The sequence below is a fragment of the Salvia hispanica genome, chromosome 1, assembly GCF_029641045.1.
Source record: "Salvia hispanica isolate PSC_SH4W2 chromosome 1, Shi_PSC_v1, whole genome shotgun sequence".
Classification (NCBI taxonomy): Eukaryota; Viridiplantae; Streptophyta; class Magnoliopsida; order Lamiales; family Lamiaceae; genus Salvia; species Salvia hispanica.
The window spans coordinates 5,776,235-5,798,261 of NC_142692.1; the positions used below are offsets into that span (position 1 = coordinate 5,776,235).

Here is a 22,027-nt window from a genome sequence, read left to right on the forward strand (position 1 = left end):
TCTATAAATACGGCAATACAAACATCAATTAATTTAACCTCAAAAAATTACATGATCAACCTTAGAGACTTGGGTGCCATTACGGAAAAAAAGACTAAATAAACAATAAAATTAAATATAAACACCAAAACACTAAAGTAAACTTGCAACATTAAGTATAAAAACATTACCAAAGCCAGAGGTGTTAAAAGCTTAAAAGTTAAAACAATGCAAGAGTACATATATATACTGAATTATGAAATTGTAAAATTTCTTACTCAATGAAGGTTAGTTAAGATTAAAAATGTGTAAGAATGGGTTTGTTGTAAATTTTTTTTATAAGTATGAAACATTTTAGAGAGAAAATTAAGTAGATTAAATTATTTGGTATTTTGCTACATTGGGATAAAATGTATTCGGCCTTTCTAAGTGAGCCGGTATACACACAAATGCAGTCTTGATAAAGCCCAATAAAAAATTTGGCCTTCCAAAAGGTTTAAATATCAAACATGGAGAAGGAGTACTTTTTTTTCTGTCTTTTCATGCCAATATCTGAATACTATATTAAATCAGCTTTTGTTACTGGTAAATATAATATGACAGACATACGTGTATTAATGATGATTGTTATTTTTATATAGTAGTGTTATGTTTTAAATAATTTAAATCAGTAATGGCATCTGAGATTATAGTGATATAATCAGTAGCCAACTGATGAATACCACATTTTCGTCTCCATATTGTAGTGAATTCTTAAAAAAATTGTCCGACTCTCCAAGCAATTCTTATAAATTTCGATATTTGTAAATTGATAAAATGTACTTTTAAAGTACCAACATTAGTGTTTAAAATAGTGAAAGCGTCAAACATAAATTATTCCTACTTTTAATACGCCGGAAAATTTATTCTCGATCATTTCTAAATTAAAAGCCATAGGGGGGTAGACTCTAAATTTCAGATCACACCCATATTCGTCATGGATTTTCTAAATAAAATTAATAAAACGATATAAAGAAATCAAAACCAATCAATTAATTTCTAATTTCAACATATACTCTGATGCTTATATAACCAGATTTATTTATTCATGGAGAAGTACTAAAAACTATAGTCACATTTCCAAATTAAATTTAACAAAACTGCATAGGGCATTATCGTCATTTCCGACGTCGTCGTAAGCTTCACACTCCCAAATCAAATCCATTCACCTGACCACCACCACCACCACCACAACCACCGCAGAGCTCCGCTCTCCTCTCGTTTTCTCAGTTTACCTCTCTAGATCAGTCACTGCGCCTCCGCCTCCGACAAACTGGAAGCTCAGATCAGCCAGTGACTCCGCCGCGTCAATTTCCGACGCATAATTCAATCCTTCCGCCTTCATCTTCTAGTTCGGGAATGGCTTCTTCGGAAGCTGATTCCCGCTTAAACCAAATCCTGATCCCCGCGCTCGATAAGATCCAGAAGAATGCTTCGTGGCGCAAGCATTCCAAGCTCGGGTCCGAGTGCAAATCCGTTATCGAGCACCTCACCTCACCCAATCGGAACCCTACCGCCGCGTCGCCGCCTACGTCTCCGTCGGCGCAATCCGATTCCGACGCGTCTTTGCTGCCGGGCGTCCTCCTAGATCTTTCCCTGTACGATTCCGAGATCGTTCTCAGCCCACTCATCAACGCACTATCCACCAACTACCTCAAAGTTGCGGAGCCTGCTCTTGATGCGGTCCAGAAATTGATCGCCCACGGCTACTTACACGGCGAAGCGGACCCCAGCGGTGGCGCGGAGGCGAAGTTGCTCTCGAAATTGATCGACTCCGCTTGCAAGTGCCACGAATTGGGGGACGAGAATGCGGAGTTGTTGGTGATCAAGTCGCTTCTTTCAGCGGTTACGTCGGTTGCGCTGCGACTGCACGGTGATTGTCTGCTGCAAGTGGTGAGGACTTGCTATGACATATATTTGAATAGTAAGAATGGGGTGAATCAGACGACAGCCAAGGCATCGTTGGTTCAGATGCTAGTTATTGTGTTTAGGAGAATGGAGGCCGATTCTTCTACGGTGCCATTGCAGCCTATTGTGGTAGCAGAGCTTGTGGAGCCAGCAGAGAAGGCGGATGTGGATGGTTCCATGATTTTCGTTCAGAGTTTTATTACTAAGATAATGCAGGATATAGATGGGGTTTTCAGCCCTGGTACGCCCAGTGGTGTCACGGGATCAGGGGCTGGGGCCCATGACGGGGCATTTGAGACGAAGACCTCAACTGTGGAGGGCACAAATCCAGCAGATTTGTTGGACTCAACGGATAAGGATATGCTTGACGCTAAGTATTGGGAGATCAGCATGTATAAGACGGCATTAGAGGGTAGGAAAGGAGAGTTAGCAGACGGTGAGGGAGAAAGGGATGATGATTTGGAGGTGCAGATTGGAAACAAGTTGAGGAGGGATGCTTTTTTGGTTTTCCGGGCTTTGTGTAAGCTCTCCATGAAGACTCCACCCAAGGATGCCGTTGCTGATCCCCAAGCAATGAAGGGGAAGATAGTGGCATTGGAATTGCTCAAACTTTTACTGGAAAATGCTGGGGCAGTATTTAGGACTAGTGAAAGGTATTTGATTGTGGCATTGTTTCGTCCAAATTATTTTGTTTTACAATACTTAATTTATATATTTGCATAGCTATGATGCCTAAGCATGAATATCCGGCTTATAAGGTTAGTTGTTGAACACTAGAGATGCTGTATTACACTATATTAGAGTATATACCATGCATTTAGCATTAAGATAATTACACTATATTAGACTATTTACCGTGCATTTAGCATTAAGATAAGATATGGATTTTCTTTGTGCCGGGACTGCATCTTCTGAAGTATAGAAACTAAGGTGATATGGTGTTGGTAGCTAGGATAACCTCACACTCTTTTTATATCAGAAGGGTTTCCTTAAATTGGAGTATTCTTATACAGTCATGAGAACTTAAACTTTCTCTAAATGACTAGATGGGAATTTTCTTATGGAGTTAGCGCAGGTAATTTTCAATTGGGAATTTATGAACAAACAACTAATTGACCCAAATGATAGTGGAGTACTAATTTATTCCCATGTCATTAGAGGCTCATCTTATTTCCAGTCCCGTTTATCTTCTAGGTGATACTTTTCTTCAAATTGTAATAGAATTGGAATGTAGGTTAAGAAGATCGTAGGATGATATATCCTTCCTTTGATAACTGGGAAGGGTAAAATCAGTGCGAGTGACTAGTTGATTACTTTTTGCTCGTTGAAACATGCAGTGTTTGCTGTCAAGCAAGCATTTTATGTTCATTTTGTTATATTGCAATAGTAAATGGTTTGCCATGTAGTATATGTTTTCTGCATAAGTTGTTTTAGATTTGACATACCCTAGTTCAGGTTCTCTGTCCTGAAACTAAAAGTGAACAAAGTCATAATGCGACACTTTAATTGAATGCTGATTATACAAGTCACTAATTGACTCCTAATGGTAATGGGTCTGTTGTCCCCATGCACTGGCGGATCCAAGTGGGAACAAAGGGGTACGGGTGTACCCCCAAAATGCTCCCACTTAATGATATATTGTTATAGAAATTATTAAGCGAAGCGGTGGTCTAGTGGTAATGGGCTTGTTTTTGTAACTGGGAGCCCTGAGTTCGACTCCCACTTATGCAGTTTTTGTTTCTCCCATAGGAGTATGGGTATTTTAGTTTCTTTATTATATTTTGTAGCTACCGTTAGAAGCCTTTTTCTTCTGCTTTTGTACTAGCATATAGGAAAGGATTAGGGGTTTTAGAGTTTTTTTTATCACGTTTTGCATTCCATTATTTCTTAAATTGTGTTTTAAGATTTAGTATTTTTTATATACTACTTATATATTTATGTTCGTATAATTCGCACCCCCAATTTAAAACTTCTGCCACTGTCCCCATGCTATTGTCTTATCAGCACCTATACTAAGCTCCTCAAGCAGAATTGTCGAGTTTGAACTTTGATGCTAGCTCAAAACTATGTTAGTTTTCTTTGAGTTAGATTCTGCTGGTATAATTAGCATGGTCATGATATATAGTTCATGTACCAGTTCTGAACTCTCTCGCAGTTCTTCTGCTGTTTGTTTCAAATTTTTTCCGGTTTTCTAGTTTTCCAACAGCTGATTTCTTCCTTGCCGATTTGTTAATTCCCAGTTCGAATATATATATCTGTGTTCCTGTTCTTCGAGTTGATTATTGTCTTTAGTCTTTGTATAAGATGTTTGAGCACTCTCCCTTTTTATTTTATAGCTCTTCTATCTTTCTCAGTTTGAATGCAAAGCATCGCTAATTACAGTTATTTCTTAAACAGATTTTTAGATGCTATAAAGCAGTACTTGTGTTTGTCACTTTTGAAGAACAGTGCTTCAACTCATATGATCGTGTTCCAGCTCTCATGCTCCATATTTATGAGCCTGGTGTCGCGTTTTAGAGCTGGATTGAAAGCAGAAATTGGGGTATTTTTTCCTATGATAGTCCTTCGAGTGTTAGAAAATGTTGTGCAACCCAATTTTCAGCAGAAGGTGACAGTCCTTCACTTTCTGGAGAAGCTGTGTGTAGATTCACAGATCTTGATAGACATATTCCTCAATTATGACTGTGATGTTAATGCTTCCAATATATTCGAGAGGTAAGGACTTGTCCTCTCTGTGTACTTTTTGCCCAACTTATATCTGATATTTTTGAGTCAATACCTTTTAATCTTTTGTCAAATAACTGCTGGGCTTCTAAGTTATGCATGAAAAATATGTCATTGCTAAAATTCAAACAATCTTATTGTCTCTTGTTTCTTTTGTCATTTCATTTTCTATTCCAGAATGGTCAATGGACTACTTAAAACTGCTCAGGGTGTTCCACCTGGTGTTTCAAGTACACTCCAGCCCCCGCAAGATGCTAGTATGAAACTAGAAGCTATGAAGTGCTTAGTTGCTATCCTAAAATGCATGGGTAACTGGATGAACAAGCAATTGAGAATTCCAGATATTCAGTCGTCAAAGAAACTAGATGCTGCAGATAATGTACCTGATTCTGGGAGTCCCCCTCACACAAATGGCAATATAGATGAGCCAACAGAAGGATCGGATGCACAGGGTGAAGCTTCCAGTGAAGTTTCTGATGTTTCAACTCTGGAGCAGCGCCGTGCCTATAAACTTGAACTTCAGGTACAATTTAGGTTAACTTAGTTTGATTAATGTGGTTAATATTTCTTTTATCAGTCTGTGAAATAATGATTATGTGGCAGGAAGGCATCTCTCTTTTTAATCGCAAACCCAAGAAAGGTATTGAGTTCCTGATAAATGCAAATAAGGTGGGGAACTCCGCAGAAGAGATAGCAGCTTTCCTTAAAAATGCCAATGGTTTGGATAAAACTCTGATTGGTGACTATTTGGGTGAAAGGGAAGATATGTCATTGAAAGTAATGCATGCTTATGTGAATTCATTTGAATTCCAAGGGATGGAGTTTGATGAGGCAATCAGGGTCTTCCTACAGGGCTTTCGGTTGCCTGGCGAGGCACAAAAGATTGACCGGATCATGGAAAAGTTTGCTGAACAGTACTGCAAATGTAATCCAAAGACCTTTACAAGTGCTGATACAGCTTATGTGCTTGCATACTCTGTTATACTACTGAACACTGATGCACACAACCCTATGGTCAAGAACAAGGTAAAATTGTAAACTGATGGTTGATGGATCCTGTTAAAGATTCTCAGTTCTTGACAATTGCTAAGTTTTAAATTTTGTATCCAGATGTCAGCTGAGGATTTTATAAGGAACAATCGTGGGATTGATGATGGAAAAGATCTACCGGAGGAGTACTTGAGATCATTGTATGAACGGATATCTAGAAGTGAGATCAAAATGAAAGAAGATAATTTGTCTGTCCAACAGAAGCAGTCTGTGAACTCAAACAGTGTTTTAGGTTTGGATAGCATACTAAACATTGTGATACGTAAGCGTGGGGAAGACAGTATGGAGACCAGTGATGACCTCATGAGACACATGCAGGAACAGTTCAAAGAAAAAGCTCGCAAGTCAGAGTAAGCTTGATTTTGAAATCTTCTGCATAATGGCTAGGAATCTAGGAGTAGTCCTTGGGCCTGTAATAAGCTCCCCCCAAGCAACTCTACTTTATTGGTCATGGTCCTCATTATCCTTAAAAAGGTTTTAGCCATAAAATCTCCTGTCTAATTTTTTTTTGATGTGACATATATGAACACACATAAGATGGGTAAATTAGGAATGCATGAGGACCTGATGAATGATGAAGCTTTAAAGGTTTTGTCAGTTAAAGAAGCAGGGCTTCATAAATATTTTTCTTCTTGTTAGGAGAAATGATGGTTTTTAGCATTCTCTGGAAAACTTGATCTAGTTTTGATCTTCATGTTGTTGGGAAATTGTAGGTCAATTTACTATCCTGCCATAGATACGGTGGTCCTCAAGTTCATGATTGAAGCATGTTGGGCTCCAATATTGGCTGCCTTCAGTGTTCCTCTTGACCAAAGTGATGATGAAATTGTGATAGCTCTCTGCTTAGAGGGCTTTCGTAATGCAATCCATGTCACTGCAGGAATGTCCATGAAAACTCATAGAGATGCTTTTTTGACATCATTAGCCAAGTTTACTTCACTCCACTCACCTGCAGATATCAAAAAGAAAAATATTGATGCAATCAAGGTAAATATTAGTTCCTTGTGCTTGCTCTGTATGATTTATCTTATAATGGTACGAGTAAAGCCTTCCCATTCTTTTTATGTTTTGAAGTGTTTTTTGTTCTGTGTATCTCTAGCCTTTCCTTTCTTGTTAAATACTCTGTATTAGAATTCTTGTGTCTCTCTTTATTGATTCATTTATTTTTTGGGGTTATTGGTATTGTGTAGTTTCATTATTCATGGTTACACCTTACATGGGATAGAAGTTGGTAGTGTATTTAAGCCCCACGTCCTTTGTCGTCCCTTTTTTTTCGAAAAAGAGATTCTTAAATATAGTCTGATTTGGTTAGCTGCATATTATTTGGGGGATTATAGAATGTGATGCTCCTAAAATCTTTTCAGGGCTGCTAAATCAAAGTGAAATGATTAAAGCTTGTTACTCCTGTTCACCAATTTTCAAGATTTTCTGACTACTCCAGTCCATCTGTGTACTTGTTGTAACAGGTTATAGTCACCATAGCAGATGAGGATGGGAACTATTTACAGGAAGGCTGGGAACATATATTAACATGCGTTTCACGGTTTGAGCATCTGCACCTACTGGGTGAAGGTGCACCACCGGATGCTGCTTTCTTTGCAATCCAGCTTAATGAACAAGGCAGATCAAACAATCTTCCTGTTTTAAAAAAGAAGGGAGCGGCGAAGATTCAGAATGCAGCTTCTGCAATGAGGAGGGGTTCATATGATAGTGCTGGTATAGGTGGTAAAGTTGCTGCTGGAATAACATCTGAACAGATGAACAACTTGGTCTCTAACTTAAACATGTTGGAGCAAGTTGGCGATGTTAACCGCATATTCATACGGAGCCAAAAACTGAATAGTGAGGCGATAGTTGATTTTGTCAAGGCTCTCTGCAAGGTATCTATGGATGAACTACGATCTACATCTGATCCCCGGGTTTTCAGCCTCACTAAGATTGTTGAGATTGCGTAAGTTAATTGTCACTTGATCTTTTATTCTTTCCCTGTTCACCGTGGAAAAACTCCATTCAATTATTTTTACCATTTTTTGCTTCTTTGGCCATGCAACTGACTTCTCCCCCTCTTAACAGGCACTACAACATGAATCGCATTAGGCTTGTATGGTCAAAGATTTGGCAAGTACTCTCTGATTTTTTTGTGACCATTGGCTGTTCAGAAAACCTTTCTATTGCAATATTTGCGATGGACTCTTTGCGCCAGTTATCAATGAAATTCTTGGAAAGAGAAGAATTGGCTAACTATAACTTTCAGAATGAGTTCATGAAGCCTTTTGTAATTGTAATGCGCAAGAGTAGTGCTGTTGAAATCCGAGAATTGATTATCAGATGTGTTTCTCAGATGGTGTTATCCCGAGTGAATAATGTCAAATCGGGATGGAAGAGCATGTTCATGGTAAGGAATCTTTAACATGGATGATGTAGTGCTCGACCCTTTTAATTATTATTGCCTTGGGAAAATTAATTCTTTGTGAAGCTTATGGTGATAAATTTTATATTTAACCCTCTAATTACATTCTTAATTGCAGGTCTTCACAACAGCTGCTTATGATGATCATAAGAACATTGTCCTCCTCTCATTCGAAATAATTGAGAAGATTGTTCGTGATTATTTCCCATATATCACTGAAACTGAATCTACTACTTTTACGGACTGTGTAAATTGTTTAATTGCGTTCACCAATACTAGATTCAACAAAGAAATTAGTCTTAATGCCATTGGTTTCCTTCGGTATTGTGCCGAAAAACTTGCTGAAGGAAATCTAGGGAAGGAAGCTGCTGAAGTGGCTTCTCCATCTTCACCTCAAATTGGTAAAGAAAGAAAAGGTGACAATGGGGAACCTGCAAATAGGGTGGACCATCTCTATTTATGGTTTCCTTTGTTGGCAGGTAAAGAAATGTTATTTTTTATAAGTATATTTGAAGCTGGATTCCCCCCAAAAGACTCTTTTTGCCCCTACATATGCTGAATATGATTAATTCAAGTCAAATAAATTATCTCTCTCCCTCCCCAGGTTTATCTGAACTGAGCTTTGACCCAAGGCCTGAAATCAGGAAGAGTGCCGTACAATTACTATTTGATACTTTGCGTAACTATGGGCAACACTTCTCCCTAGCCTTGTGGGAGAAGGTGTTTGAATCTGTCCTGTTTAGAATATTTGATGGCGCTCGGCGTGCTATTGATCCATCCACTGATGAGTCTGGGCATATAGACAATGGTGACATGGAACTCGATCAAGATTCATGGCTGTATGAGACGTGCACATTGGCTCTGCAATTAGTTGTAGATCTTTTTGTTAATTTCTATGATACAGTCAATCCCCTTCTGAAGAAGGTGCTGACGCTACTAGTCAGTTTTATCAAGCGTCCTCATCAAAGCCTTGCTGGTATTGGTATTGCTGCATTTGTTCGCCTAATGAGCAATGCTGGGGAGATGTTCTCTGAAGACAAGTGGTTGGATGTGGTTTCATCTCTCAAAGAAGCAGCGAGCGAAACACGCCCTGATTTCTCCTTTATCCTTGATGACAATAGCAAAACAGTGGCCCAAGGAGATGATGTGAATGAGAGCAGTCGTGATGAATCTGCCGGGGCAGTCTCCTCCAATGATGGTTCAGATAATAACTCCAGGAGTCGTCGTCTGTATACAGCTATATCCGATATCAAGTGCCGAGCTGCAATTCAACTTTTACTAATACAGGTAGGTACTATCATTCTTGCATCGAATATGGCAGGCAATAGTGTTCTAGTTTAATTCTTAGTATTTATGAAGTCTGACAATAATTCTTGCATCGAATATGGCAGGCAATAGTGGAGATCTACAATATGTACAGAGCTCAATTATCAGTTAAAAACACTGTCATCCTTTTCGATGCGGTGCATGCTGTGGCAATTCATGCACACAAGATAAATAGCAATGGAGGGCTACGTCAAAAGCTCCAGGAACTTGGGTCCATGACGCAAATGCAGGATCCTCCTCTACTTCGCCTCGAGAACGAATCTTACCAGATTTGCCTCACATTTCTGCAGAATCTTGCACTCGATAAACCTCCTAGTTACGAGGAGTCAGAAGTGGAGTCTTATCTTGTCAACCTCTGCCAAGAAGTCTTGCAGTTCTACATTGTTGTTGCCTGCTCGGGACATCTTCCTGACTCATCTCTCGACAGACGAACACACTGGACGATACCTCTAGGATCTGGAAGACGAAGAGAACTGGCTGCACGAGCACCTCTCATTGTTGCTACTCTACAGGCTATAAGTACATTAGGAGATTCTTCATTCCAGAAGAACTTGTCTTGCTTCTATCCCCTGCTTTCGAGCTTGATAGGTTGTGAACACGGTTCAAACGAGGTCCAACTCGCCCTGAGTGATATGCTCCACTCATCAGTAGGTCCAATCCTCCTACGTTCTTGTTGACCTCTGAACCACACCTTTTTCTTTCAGATGTATGATATTTATGAGTTTTTCATTTCCTCACAAAAATTGTTTTACAAGTATAGGCATGTAGAGTTTATTAATTACATTAAAGTTGATATTGGTTTGCTATTGCCCTGATCTTTTGAGAACGCATCGGTTGGATTTGGGTTATGTGGTGCACCATTTTTAGAGCAATGGTTTTCCAGAAGACAAAGAAAAATTAACATAATTAACTCAAAAAAGAAGAAAACATGAACTTATATGACCGTAATATATATTGGGCTTATAAAATGATGGTAAAAGTGGAAGAGGGATTGGTAGTATTTCAGCATGAGCAAAACCAACCCTCGAAAAGGCTTATGAAGCCCTAATAATTCTTTTTTATTTTATCTTTCGTACATTTTTTTTTATTATTGTATATATGTCTCAATTTTTTCTTATATGAGAATTACAAGGCTATAAAAACCAATTTGGCCATTAATATGAATCACCGAGAAAAAACATACTGTAATGTTTTTCTTTCCTTATTTAGTAAGTAGTATATGAGTATATCCTTCGTCTTATTCAAGATATCCACATTTTTTTTTTAATTCATTCCAATTACTCATAATTAGAATAAATTTTTTTCCGTCATCATTATAACATCCTATTAGTACTTCTTTTTGCAAGTTTTTATTAGCCCACCACAATATAAAAGTCCCTTACCCTTGCTAAGCGAGGCGCTTTTTTTTTCACTCGTTTAAAAAAATATATATTTACTAGTTGAAATTGAAATAAAATAAAATAAAAAAGAGAATAATATAAAAAAGACTAGTCTCTGCATTATTCTCTTTTATTTTATTATTTTATCTCGTACTTAACTACTATTGGAATATTATTTTTTCAAAACAAGTAGAAAAAAAAACTTCTCGCAATAAGATAGAAATTTACAGTTATACAGTTTCATCATCTTCATATTTTTGGAATTCAACTCCTTAATTTGTTTTCATGAGCACGTTTATAGGGGCCAGTGTTGACAAAATTACAATTCAAACTCTCTCGCATGTCCTAAGGAAGTAGTCTTTTCAATATTTTCAAAGTACTAGTATAATTTATACTACTCCATATTTTATTATATTGTCCTTACATAATCATAAAAGACTAGTAAATGGTCCAATTAACAAACATTCAATGTTGTTTTAGCAATTTAGTGTCTTGATCATTCGCATTTGTTGTACAATTCATGAATTGAATCAATTAAGCTATGTACTTAACTAATAATCGGAAAGGGAATTAATGTTAATTAATTAATTCGGGTTATTACGTGTTAATGGTTGTGTTGATTAATTAAGAGACATAAAAATCTGCTAGAGATGTTTGTTGCTTGCTTTTTCCTGTACACTTCCATTCATCATAATCCGTGGCGTACTTTAATTAATTAAGTCATTATTTTAAATAAATAGCTCAAAACTTTTCCACACACCAGTCTCTTATTACCATTTCTTAAAAATAAGAATAAATTAATTAAGTACAAGATCCAGCAGCATGAGAATCAGGGTTTTGCTGTTTTTATTATCACAAGACACATCTAAGTCGTTTTCCAGCTTATGTCGGGGCAAAACCCTAAATCCTGATCCTGAATTCTAAAAATAAAATTAATTACCATTTATTTATTTTTAATTCATTTCAAGTTCACATCAACGCATGAATAAAATTATCTTTGTATCTGTCAATTAATATTTTACTTTGAAGGGAGAACATAGTTTGGATAGATACTTTCTTTAATAGCTAATTAAAAAGGAATGAAACTAAATAGAACGATTTAAAAATTAACGATGTTAATATCTTCGGTTTGATCTCATAACACACCATGTTTGTAGTAGCGAATGACTGAATTATAATGTTGATGATAGTCATGTTTACCGCAATCATTTTGCTTTCTTTTTATTCAATGATAAATATTTTTTTCACGACAATTATTAAATAACTCCTGTCATTTGCCATGCCCTTCAAAATCTCACAACTTTACAAGACACAAAGATTTCAACAACTTGACAACTTTAAGAATGTTGCGAAAAAAAAAGAAAGAAATGATTAAACTTCATATGTTGGAAAAGTTTAACAAGTTCCAAGATTGACTATCTATTATTTTATTCAGATATAAAAGTTCTTGTCTTCAATCATATTTACAAAAAAAATCGTCCTATGATTTAATTTAATCCATCCCCAGTTATCGTAATTATAAATTCTACCACATATTTAAATTGTACTATAAGCTCTTCCATATATGTTGGAATCTCATTTCTTTTTATTTAATCATGATTAAATTATCTTTTGTGGTAAGCTTCGTTAAATAGAGGGCATGAATGAGAAGCATAATATTTTTTTTAAAACCGAAAATATAAATATTAATAGTAAAGGATTAGAAAGCCTTTCATTAACATACATTTATCAGTACACCCTATGTATATATAGATGATGTTAGTAATTAAAACACAAACATGTCGAAAAACTAAATTAGAAGATGACATGAAATGGAGCTTTACTGAAATCTATATGAATTAATTTGGAAAGTTAATTAGCTGATACATCATGATCTTAATTAAATCACATCCAGAGTGATTAATAAATCATTAGTGTCGATTTTTTACTCTCATTAATTTTGTTGCACTATATATGTATCGCAAATCAAACTGTGGTGAATTGATTGATTTATTTATTTCATACTAGTATTTTTTTTGGTTTGAAAGAAAAACTGAAATTCAACATCTTAATTTATTGTTACACACAATCAATAAGCCTATATATGTATAATTATCCGATCCAACAAGAAAGCGTTGACATAATAATGGAAGAATATCGACACACCATTAACATCTGTAAATGAGAAAGCAGGCTGCTGAAGAAAGCAGGTGGAGAGAGAGAGTTTATGTCTTCACGTGGTGACCTCAACTTTGGTCGGCTGTGGTTAAGCCTCTAAAATATTCTCATTTTCATCCGCAATTTGCTAATTAATTAATCTTAATGATGCCATTCCAACCGTCCGAAGCTCAAAAGTCATTATCTCGGAGTGACTTGAAATTCCCACAAGCTTGCGAAACATGCTGAGAAGTCAAACTCGAATTCCAATGGAGAAGTGTTGATGTATAATGGATTTTGACCATTAGAGATCGTTTTGAGGGGCAAAAATATCATTTTAACGTTTTCTGAATTTTATGTTATCTTAGAATTTTAATTTCTTATTTTCACTTTTATATATTTCCTTCTCATTTAGGGTTTGGACCTCATAAATAGTGGGAAAATTATTTTTCCAAGCTACTATATGCGTCTTTTTAAAATTGAGACAATTTCATTTTGGTTCATCCCTTAAATTAAGAACTTTCTATTAAAGATAATTTTTTCTCTCTATTGAGGTGTACTCATTCTCCACTAACCATACTTCAATCACTTTTTTTTTTCTCTCTTACTTTACCAATTGTGCATAAGAACTCTTGTTGTTCCAAAAGTTTCTATTTTTGAAATACGGATATAGTATTGAATATATAATGACTTGGCTCATAAACTGATGGTTGTTCCCACATACCAACACATGTATTTCCAAGATGTTTCTTGTTGGTATTACTAGCACCCATCAAATCTGTTAAGCTTTCCTTAGTGTATGTATTCCCATACCTACATATCATCAAAATTCCTCTTCTTGGGATGTGTCTTGGTTAATTCATGCCTTTGCACCAGCGTCCCTTCTTATATATTCTTACCTCTGAAAATGATAGAATAAAAGTTAATTTTCAAGAAACTAGAGTTTCTTTGAATTCACATATAATCGGTTCACCCAACTTGAAACCCTAGGGATTGGTCTTCCCTCCATAAACTAAATCAAATTTTCAACTCCAAAAGCAGCTCCCGAAAAATTTATTGCACTCAGTATCACACATTTATTTAATTAAGAGAGATATGTATTTATTTATATGTCAAATACGTATGTTTTGGATCAAAAGGAAGATTAATAATACATGTAAAAAATGGTGTAGTTTCTCGAGAAGAGAACATGCAAGACTGATATAGATTCCAAACTTTAGGTGCACATCACATGAAAGTAATAGTGTCGTCTAATTTGAAGTGGTCCACACTAATTAATTAATTAAATAATTATATTAGATTAGATTAGCTAGCTTCAGCCAGTTGTTTGATGGGGGATAGTTGGAATCCATTAGATTAATATATGATTAAAGAGTTGATTAAGATAAGCATTAATCAAGCTTGTCTCACAAGGGCCATACTTTCTTTATTCTAAATTAATCGTCTTTTTCTGCACCATGTTTCAAACTCTTTGTTTTTTTAGATAATACAGGGCAAGGTCCAAGGCTCGAGCCATAAAACTAGGTGAGCGTAATAACGAGCAAAACAAACCAAAAAAACCCAACTACTCTATTACAAGACCCAGCCAACAGACACACACCTACTTAAACAAATACTACTCAAAAAGAAATACTCTTTGTTTCTTTTATAGCCACAAAGTTTCATCCAAACTGTCAATCAAGAGACCCGGTTAAGGAGAATTCCGGGCACCAATCCTTGAACCAAGTACGTACCAAGACACCATAAAAGTCATTTCTTCTAAATCTCTCAACTTAAACTTTCAAAAATCCAACTGTAATTCATATACATCGATACCGTCTCATGAGTTAAGATTGTTTGTGGAGTCTGAGTTGTAACTCAATTTTTTTACTATTAGTGTTTTTTTAGTCAACTCAATTTTTATTATTGTTAGTGTATTTTTAGTCATAACTTATTAGATAAGGAAATTACACGAATAGGTAGAGGGTTCGTACCCAATCCTACATCATACTACAAGTTTGCCAAAATGTCATTCTTTGAACAAAACAATCTCGATCTAATATCAATATTTCTACCTGGGAAATTGTCCAAAAAAAACGTCGTGCAAGTTGATGAAAAGGGGATATATCATTTATATATCACTTATTTTAGAACATGACATATACAAGAAATTTTGAAATGATTGTGATGAATGATTGAATTATATCTTTTTTCATACTATTCACAGGATAAGATACCTATTAATTTAAAATGCAAAATGTAGTATTTAATTTTTACTACAAGATATTGCAATCATTCAATTTATTCTACCAATGTTTGAATCACATCAACCAACATAGTCAATAGACCACTTTCACTTTTTCTTGAAAAAGAAAGTTATACTAGTATGATATTAAAAAACATACATCATCCAATTTTAATGAAAAACTTATTTGATCACATTATGCACTAATCAAATATTAAGAGTGTGGTCGAAATGCTTTCTAAGTAAAAATGCTTTGAAATGCAAGATCTACAGTCTGGGGATGCAAGTATTAAATACATGTCACGATATTTGTCAATAACTTTATTAAATGCAAGCTGAACTAACTTATTTATGCAAATGTATCCCAGCTTCTTTTTCCAATGTCTAATTAATAATATAGCCCTGCAAAATGAAAAACCTGTCAATAGCATGGAAAGAACTATAGATAGCTAGCTCTTCTACTTGATACTGTTATGTCCGCAAAAAATAATCATGTTTTTTCACTTTGATCCGTTTTCAATTTTTCACTAACAATACTTCAAGTCTTCAACCATTCTTTCTCAATCTCTTTATCATTTTAGGAATTTTAGTCGTTCACTAATAAGAGTATTTTTCGTGGACAAATGAAGTGTATTTGTATAATTAATCAGTATTATTTATGTATATATCCATAGATAATTATACCAATAGGCTGACAAGGATAAGTCAATTAATTAACAAAACAATTATGGTGTATATGTCAACATGTTACTGTATATTACGTGTGCATTATGTTTGTATTAAATACTGCACTTTGGAGTATACGTCGAAAAAAAAAGAGAGAAATGGGAAAATAGGATATTTACTTTTTGATTAAAAATTGCAGATGGATTTTAAATTTGTTATAAAACTATACTTTATTAGTTTAGGTCAAATTTAATCACTATAGTTTTTGAGAATTTGAGAAAGGGAATAGTTGAGTGCTCCAGACTTTTTTATAGTTTTCTCGATAAAACAAAACGTAATATATTGGTATATATTCTATATATAGCACATGAATTAATAATTTAATGTAACCATAATCTTTATTCGTTAGTACTACTATATAATAAATAAATTAATCGTACTGAAATTCAAAACGAAGAGTGGGTCTGTTTTTCACGTATGAGGGCCCGCCTGTCCGGATTAAACAATTTAAATATTAAAATTGATGATTATCCAATCACAAAAATTTATTTATTCATTTTGCTTTATTTTATGATGGATAGGTTAAGATATTGGTCTCTTCAGCTTATGACGGTTCTCACACTAAATTTGATATACGTATATATATTGCGGATAAAACACAAGCTCTGATAATTTCTTATTCAACCAAAATTTCCGCACCAGATTTGGATATGTTAATTTATTTTAATTTTAATATTGTAATTTCAAGCTTCCAAATAAGAAAATAGAGTTTTGGAGAATTGAACAAGACGACTTTTTAGTTTGTACTAAAAGCATCATCCTTTTGTAATTATAACATTGATATGCTTTGTTAAAAGTTAATCGAAATTATAATTCTTGAGGTGTCGATCCTCTCATATTGGGTGTTGTCCCACTATAAGTAAAGCATTTCATTTGGCGGTTGTTTTGCAAAAATGATAGTGTGAAGAGAAAGTAAATGAAGTAAGAGAATAATATAGATACCGCTCTCTTCTATATATATTATTCATTCTCTTACTTTACTTTCTCTCCACTTTAACTATTTATTATCATCTTCGCAAAACAACGCAAAACAACGGCCGAAAAGAGACGTCATAAGCTTATAGTGGAACAAAGGGAGTAAAAGGTTATGCTTTATTGCTAAATCAAAATGTACCTCGAGAGCACCTAAGCTACTTACTGTTCATTTAATTTATTCCAATAATAATATGTTCAAAATGAACAACCTACATTAATAAATGCAGTAAGTAATTACTAGTACTATACTAAACAATGGAGTATATAAATTCGAGAGGTCTGTAGTTATTTCCATTATAGTACTGTTTTTAGGTGACAAAAATACAACAAAATGTAAAATCGTTATACTTGATTTAAATGGGAATTAAAGCTATCAAAATTTCTTTGGACTATACTAGTCATTAACTTAATTGCATTTAGAAACCCAATTTTTAGGCAATGAAAGCCTTAATTTAATACTACTACTCGCCTCACATGTGGCATTTCCATTTATCTACTTGAGCCATATAATATCAGCAAAGTTTAAAAACAGAAACATCCCAAATAAAAAAAGAACGAAAGTTTCCAAATAGATACGAGTCCCGCAAAAAAAAAAAGTAATAATAATTCAGTAACAATATCTAATAAAATATGAAAACAACATAAAAGGAACCCCATTAACGGTAAACATTTATTTAATTGTCGCCGCAATTTAATAAATCTTTATAAATTAAATATCTTTCTGGTGCTGATACTTTAATAGTAATTACTAGTAATATATTTGTTTTTTCACTTCGATCGATCGATACTATCCAAATTTTTTATAACTAACTTTGGCAACTCAAAGTTTGAATTCCACTCAAGAAAAAATGTACTTTATCTTTCTTATACAGAAAAATATCTCATATAGTAGCTTTTATAAAATAAATAAATATAATGAAGATTTCACTTTCTGATTAGAGGAAAATGAAGTTGGATGGAAAAAAACAAAAACCAGTAGAGAGAGAGAGTCACCTACAGCAGAATATTCCCTCTTTGCTGTCATCAACACGACCTCCTCTAATCGGAAAAGACGCCACCCCAATACGCGATGAGTTATCCTCTGCGTGCACGTGCACACGAACATCAAACTCCTTGTTTGACCCATTCTCATTGGCTCTACTTAATTTTACTGCATCACTGCCTCCACTTTTACTCTTTGAAATTGTTTCGGTTTTGCCCCATTTTTTATTTTAGTTATATATATTTATTTTATTATATGTGTAGGGGTATTTTGATGCCTATTTAAATTAGTCTCACAATTTTGTCAATATACATTAGCAATGCTCTGTGTATGTTAATAAGAATAGTACTTCAGATTATGAAAATTGCACATTATATTATATAGTTACAAACCAATAATTTTCTGTTTATTTGTAGTTATACTAAAACTAAGAAGAATTTTATTCGAACCAAGATCACTCTCTATATGTATCATGTATGCGTGTTTTGTTTATAGCTTTGAAACAAAACCAAGTTGAAGGTAATACACTACTAGATGCACTAGTACACCTATAGAGATTTAGTGTATTTTTTAATTTAGAAAAATTTCACAAAATCCATTACATAGTTAGTATATATTGGTATTAAATAAAAAAAAATTATTAAAGGGTAACCTTCAGCAATTTTGGCATCAGTGTATTAATTTGCGCAATATCAGCAAAACACATTGGAACTCAAATTTTCGCCGGATTTTGATGTAAGCATGTCATGTGTCACCCAACTACAAATTTCATGCAATAATTATATCCTTTAGATTTCACAAATTAGTACTCCTATATTGTTTTAATAAAGGAGTATACAAATTTCTCTATATATTCCCCATATTCATAAAAAAAAACAACAAATACCGAATAAAATATGGGTGACTTGTGAGTACTTCAATTTTTATGTGTATAGAGTAATCTAAACAAAAAATATTCATGAAATTGCAAATAAACTTTTTTGAATCACCAAGTAAGATCTTAAAAATTTGAAGTCAATTTATTTTTTTACCCAATTACGTAAGGGTAAGGCTATATGAATGCAAGATACACATAAAACCTCCAGTGTCCCACTGTGTTCCATCTCACACAATTTTATGTATCTCGATGATTTCATTATTTTAATTAGGGTATATGATTTTTTATTAAATGTCAATCATATTGTATTATGTAATATACTCCTTCAAATTTATTGTATAACAACTATTGTTAAAAAAAAATTATGAATGAATCACTTTAATTAAAGAAGAATGTAGAAGAAGGATTCCATGAGATGAACAAAATGTTGTGTTTCCTAAATTTTGACCTAAATAATCTAAAACTGGAGAGAGAGAAAGCACATGTGGGTCATGGGAAATTGGGGTTTCAGTCCAATTCAGACAATGTCTAATGCCCTTCTCTCTCTCTCTTTCTCTGTGTGTGTAGACTAGTTTCACCTTGTGGTAACCTCATTTCTCCACCTTGCTTTGGCTGCTTCATTAACCTAGAGAACGACAGCGTTTCCCCTCCTCCCCCTTCAACTCTTGATGGTCAAACCCCTCTCTCTCTCTCTCAATAATTGTTTCATAATCTTGTCTTATATCAATGGCACCCCACAAATTCATCTCTTTGTTTAATGTTGGACTGCACAACCCACCTACCTAATCCAAATCACTCATTATTTCTAATTCAACGCTACCTTCCTTTTTTTCCTCCATTTCTTAATCAAATTACCCCTAAAACTATTAATTAATCCAATCCCCTGCATCAATTTGTGTGAGCAAGAGCATGGTATAGAGAAAAATACAGCCTGATTTTGAGGTTGCAGTTGTATGGTAATTAGTGAGTTGATGACTTTTTCATGTGTTTTTGTATGTGAAGCTGAGAAGATGTGGGCCCCATCCCCCCCACCGCCCATGCGGCCATGCGCACGCCTTCTATTTACCAAACTCCACGTCAGCCACTTCGATCCAATCCCCTCTCTCTCTCTCTACTGACCTAACCCTAACCCAAACCATACTAATTAGCTCCTAAAACTAAAGCCCCCAAACATAAAAACTTCAACTTCCCAATTGCAACCCTCTCTCTCTCTCTCTTCATATAACTCAACAGCAAAAATAGAAGTATCACACATGAGAGCTGTGGGGAAAGGGATGGTTGATTCAGCTCAAATCTTGGTGAATCTCAATTTCCTCTCAACTAAAATCTAGCTAATAACAAATTCCAATTCCAATTCCCCTTCATTTTCTCGAAGCTTCTAATTAATTACTAGATTATAAGTGATGGATCAGCTAGCTCACGGCCGCCCTCTCCCGCCTCCCTTCCACGCCGGAGATCTCCAGCTCCACCACCACCAGTTCCAGCACCACCACGACGACGAGCAGAGCGGCAACAGCCACCCAATCAAGCGAGACCGCGACGAGAGCTACGGCCTCCAAACCCCCACATCGGAGGAGAAGGAATTCGCCGCCGCCGGAGGAGGAGGCAGCGGCGGCGACGGCGAGGTGACGCGGCGGCCGCGGGGGAGGCCGGCGGGGTCGAAGAACAAGCCGAAGCCGCCGATCATCATCACCCGCGACAGCGCCAACGCCCTCCGGTCCCACATGATGGAGGTCGCCGGCGGCTGCGACATCCAGGAGAGCGTCTCCGCCTTCGCGACAAGGCGGCAGCGCGGCGTCTGCATCCTCAACGGCAACGGCACCGTCACCAACGTCACCCTCCGGCAGCCCTCCGCCCCCGGCGCCGTCGTCACGCTCCACGGCCGCTTCGAGATCCTCTCCCTCTCCGGCTCCTTCCTCCCCCCGCCGGCGCCGCCCGCCGCCTCCTCCCTCACCATCTACATCTCCGGCGGCCAGGGCCAGGTCCTCGGCGGCACCGTCGTCGGCCCCCTCATGGCCGCCGGCCCCGTCGTCATCATGGCCGCCTCCTTCGGGAATGCGGCCTACGAGCGGCTGCCCCTCGAGGAGGAGGAGGCCGTGCCGGGCAGCGGGCAGATGGAGGCCGGGCAGCAGATGATGAGTGATCAGAACCCTAATTTGTTTCAAGGAATGCAGCAGAATATGATGAATTCGTTGCCGGCTGAAGCTTATTGGGGCAACTCTCGCCCTCCATTTTGATTGTTTTCTCAAAAACAATAAAAAAAAGGAAACCCTAATTTTCAGTAGCTCTTAAATCTACTTTTGTGATTTCAACTAAGAGTAGCATCTTCTTCTTGTTTTCTAGTATCTTTTTTTAAATATGGTGTTGGTGATCTGGATAATTAATTTTTATCAGCTTTGCGGTTTGATTGGAGAGGGGAATGTACAAATTCATGAATTGTTTGGGGTTTTTCATTCATAAAAAATACTACCAGCCTTTTCTTTCTTTAACATTGATTTTGTAGATTGAGTTAGTTAAGTAACTAGTTTATATGTGTATGTGATTGTTGTCTGAAATCAATCCTTTTGTTGTCTGAATTGCAGTAGTAGTGTGATTGTGGTAAAATGATATATACTCATCACTTCCTGCTGAAGGAAAACAAGAGAATTTGGGTGCCCTTTTTTGTTGGTAGTGTGTCTCTTTTAAGATTCCTATTTTCAAATATGAGCATAAAATAATTGGTTTGGAACTCATTTTATACGACCTTTTTCTATCCTCTTTTTACTCTAACTGAAAGCAGTCAATTTTTGATGGCTTCGAACATTCTACGTAGAGACAGCAGTGAAAGAAAAGCTCCAATTTTCAAGAATTTTCAACTGGCTTAACAGAGAGGTATGGGCTTAACTTTCTGCCTTAATTTCTTGTTTGACTGCAATTTCAAGTGTGTGTGTATATATATGGTGAATTAATTTCCGACCAGATGCATGACTATTAGGACTGCATACACGTGCAAGCTTTTTTCGAGGCAAAACTAACTCTTTCATCTGGTATATACACTATATATATATTTGTATTAATAAAATGAAATTACTGAATGAGGATTTGTTTATGATTATTATTAATACATGATGAAATTGTGTACTGAATGAGGATTTGTTTGTGTTTAATTAGACATACTTTTTCTATCATCCATACATGTTGCAACAATGTGGCATGAAAAGATAAAATGTGTTTGACAAAATAAGCTTCTAAACAGCTTGTAAAAATAAGTTCCAACAATTTATAAGCTCTCAAATACTAAGTTCCTCAATCC

The 22,027-nt window shown here is 35.9% G+C and overlaps 2 protein-coding genes across 2 annotated transcripts; both read left to right on the forward strand.

Moving 5' to 3' along the window:
- Window positions 1-1,102: 1,102 nt before the first annotated feature.
- LOC125221389 (brefeldin A-inhibited guanine nucleotide-exchange protein 2-like) lies at window positions 1,103-10,242 on the forward strand. Its single transcript, XM_089061249.1, has 11 exons — window positions 1,103-2,579; window positions 4,324-4,641; window positions 4,828-5,173; window positions 5,254-5,676; window positions 5,761-6,050; window positions 6,414-6,687; window positions 7,167-7,651; window positions 7,774-8,095; window positions 8,229-8,589; window positions 8,715-9,397; window positions 9,502-10,242. The coding sequence occupies exons 1-11, from the start codon at window positions 1,378-1,380 to the stop codon at window positions 10,111-10,113; spliced, it is 5,316 nt and encodes a 1,771-aa protein (XP_088917375.1). The 5' UTR covers window positions 1,103-1,377; the 3' UTR covers window positions 10,114-10,242.
- A 9,594-nt stretch (window positions 10,243-19,836) lies between these two features.
- LOC125220021 (AT-hook motif nuclear-localized protein 22) lies at window positions 19,837-21,224 on the forward strand. The gene has a single exon (XM_048122131.2). The coding sequence runs from the start codon at window positions 20,139-20,141 to the stop codon at window positions 20,970-20,972; it is 834 nt and encodes a 277-aa protein (XP_047978088.2). The 5' UTR covers window positions 19,837-20,138; the 3' UTR covers window positions 20,973-21,224.
- The last annotated feature ends 803 nt before the right edge of the window (window positions 21,225-22,027 follow it).

Coding starts and splice junctions, on each gene's coding strand:
- LOC125221389 (XM_089061249.1), top strand. CDS start 1,378: ATGGCTTCTTCGGAAGCTGATTCCCGCTTAAACCAAATCCTGATCCCC. Junction 5,174..5,253: donor CCTATAAACTTGAACTTCAG/GTACAATTTAGG, acceptor ATTATGTGGCAG/GAAGGCATCTCTCTTTTTAA. Junction 6,688..7,166: donor AAAATATTGATGCAATCAAG/GTAAATATTAGT, acceptor TTGTTGTAACAG/GTTATAGTCACCATAGCAGA.
- LOC125220021 (XM_048122131.2), top strand. CDS start 20,139: ATGGATCAGCTAGCTCACGGCCGCCCTCTCCCGCCTCCCTTCCACGCC.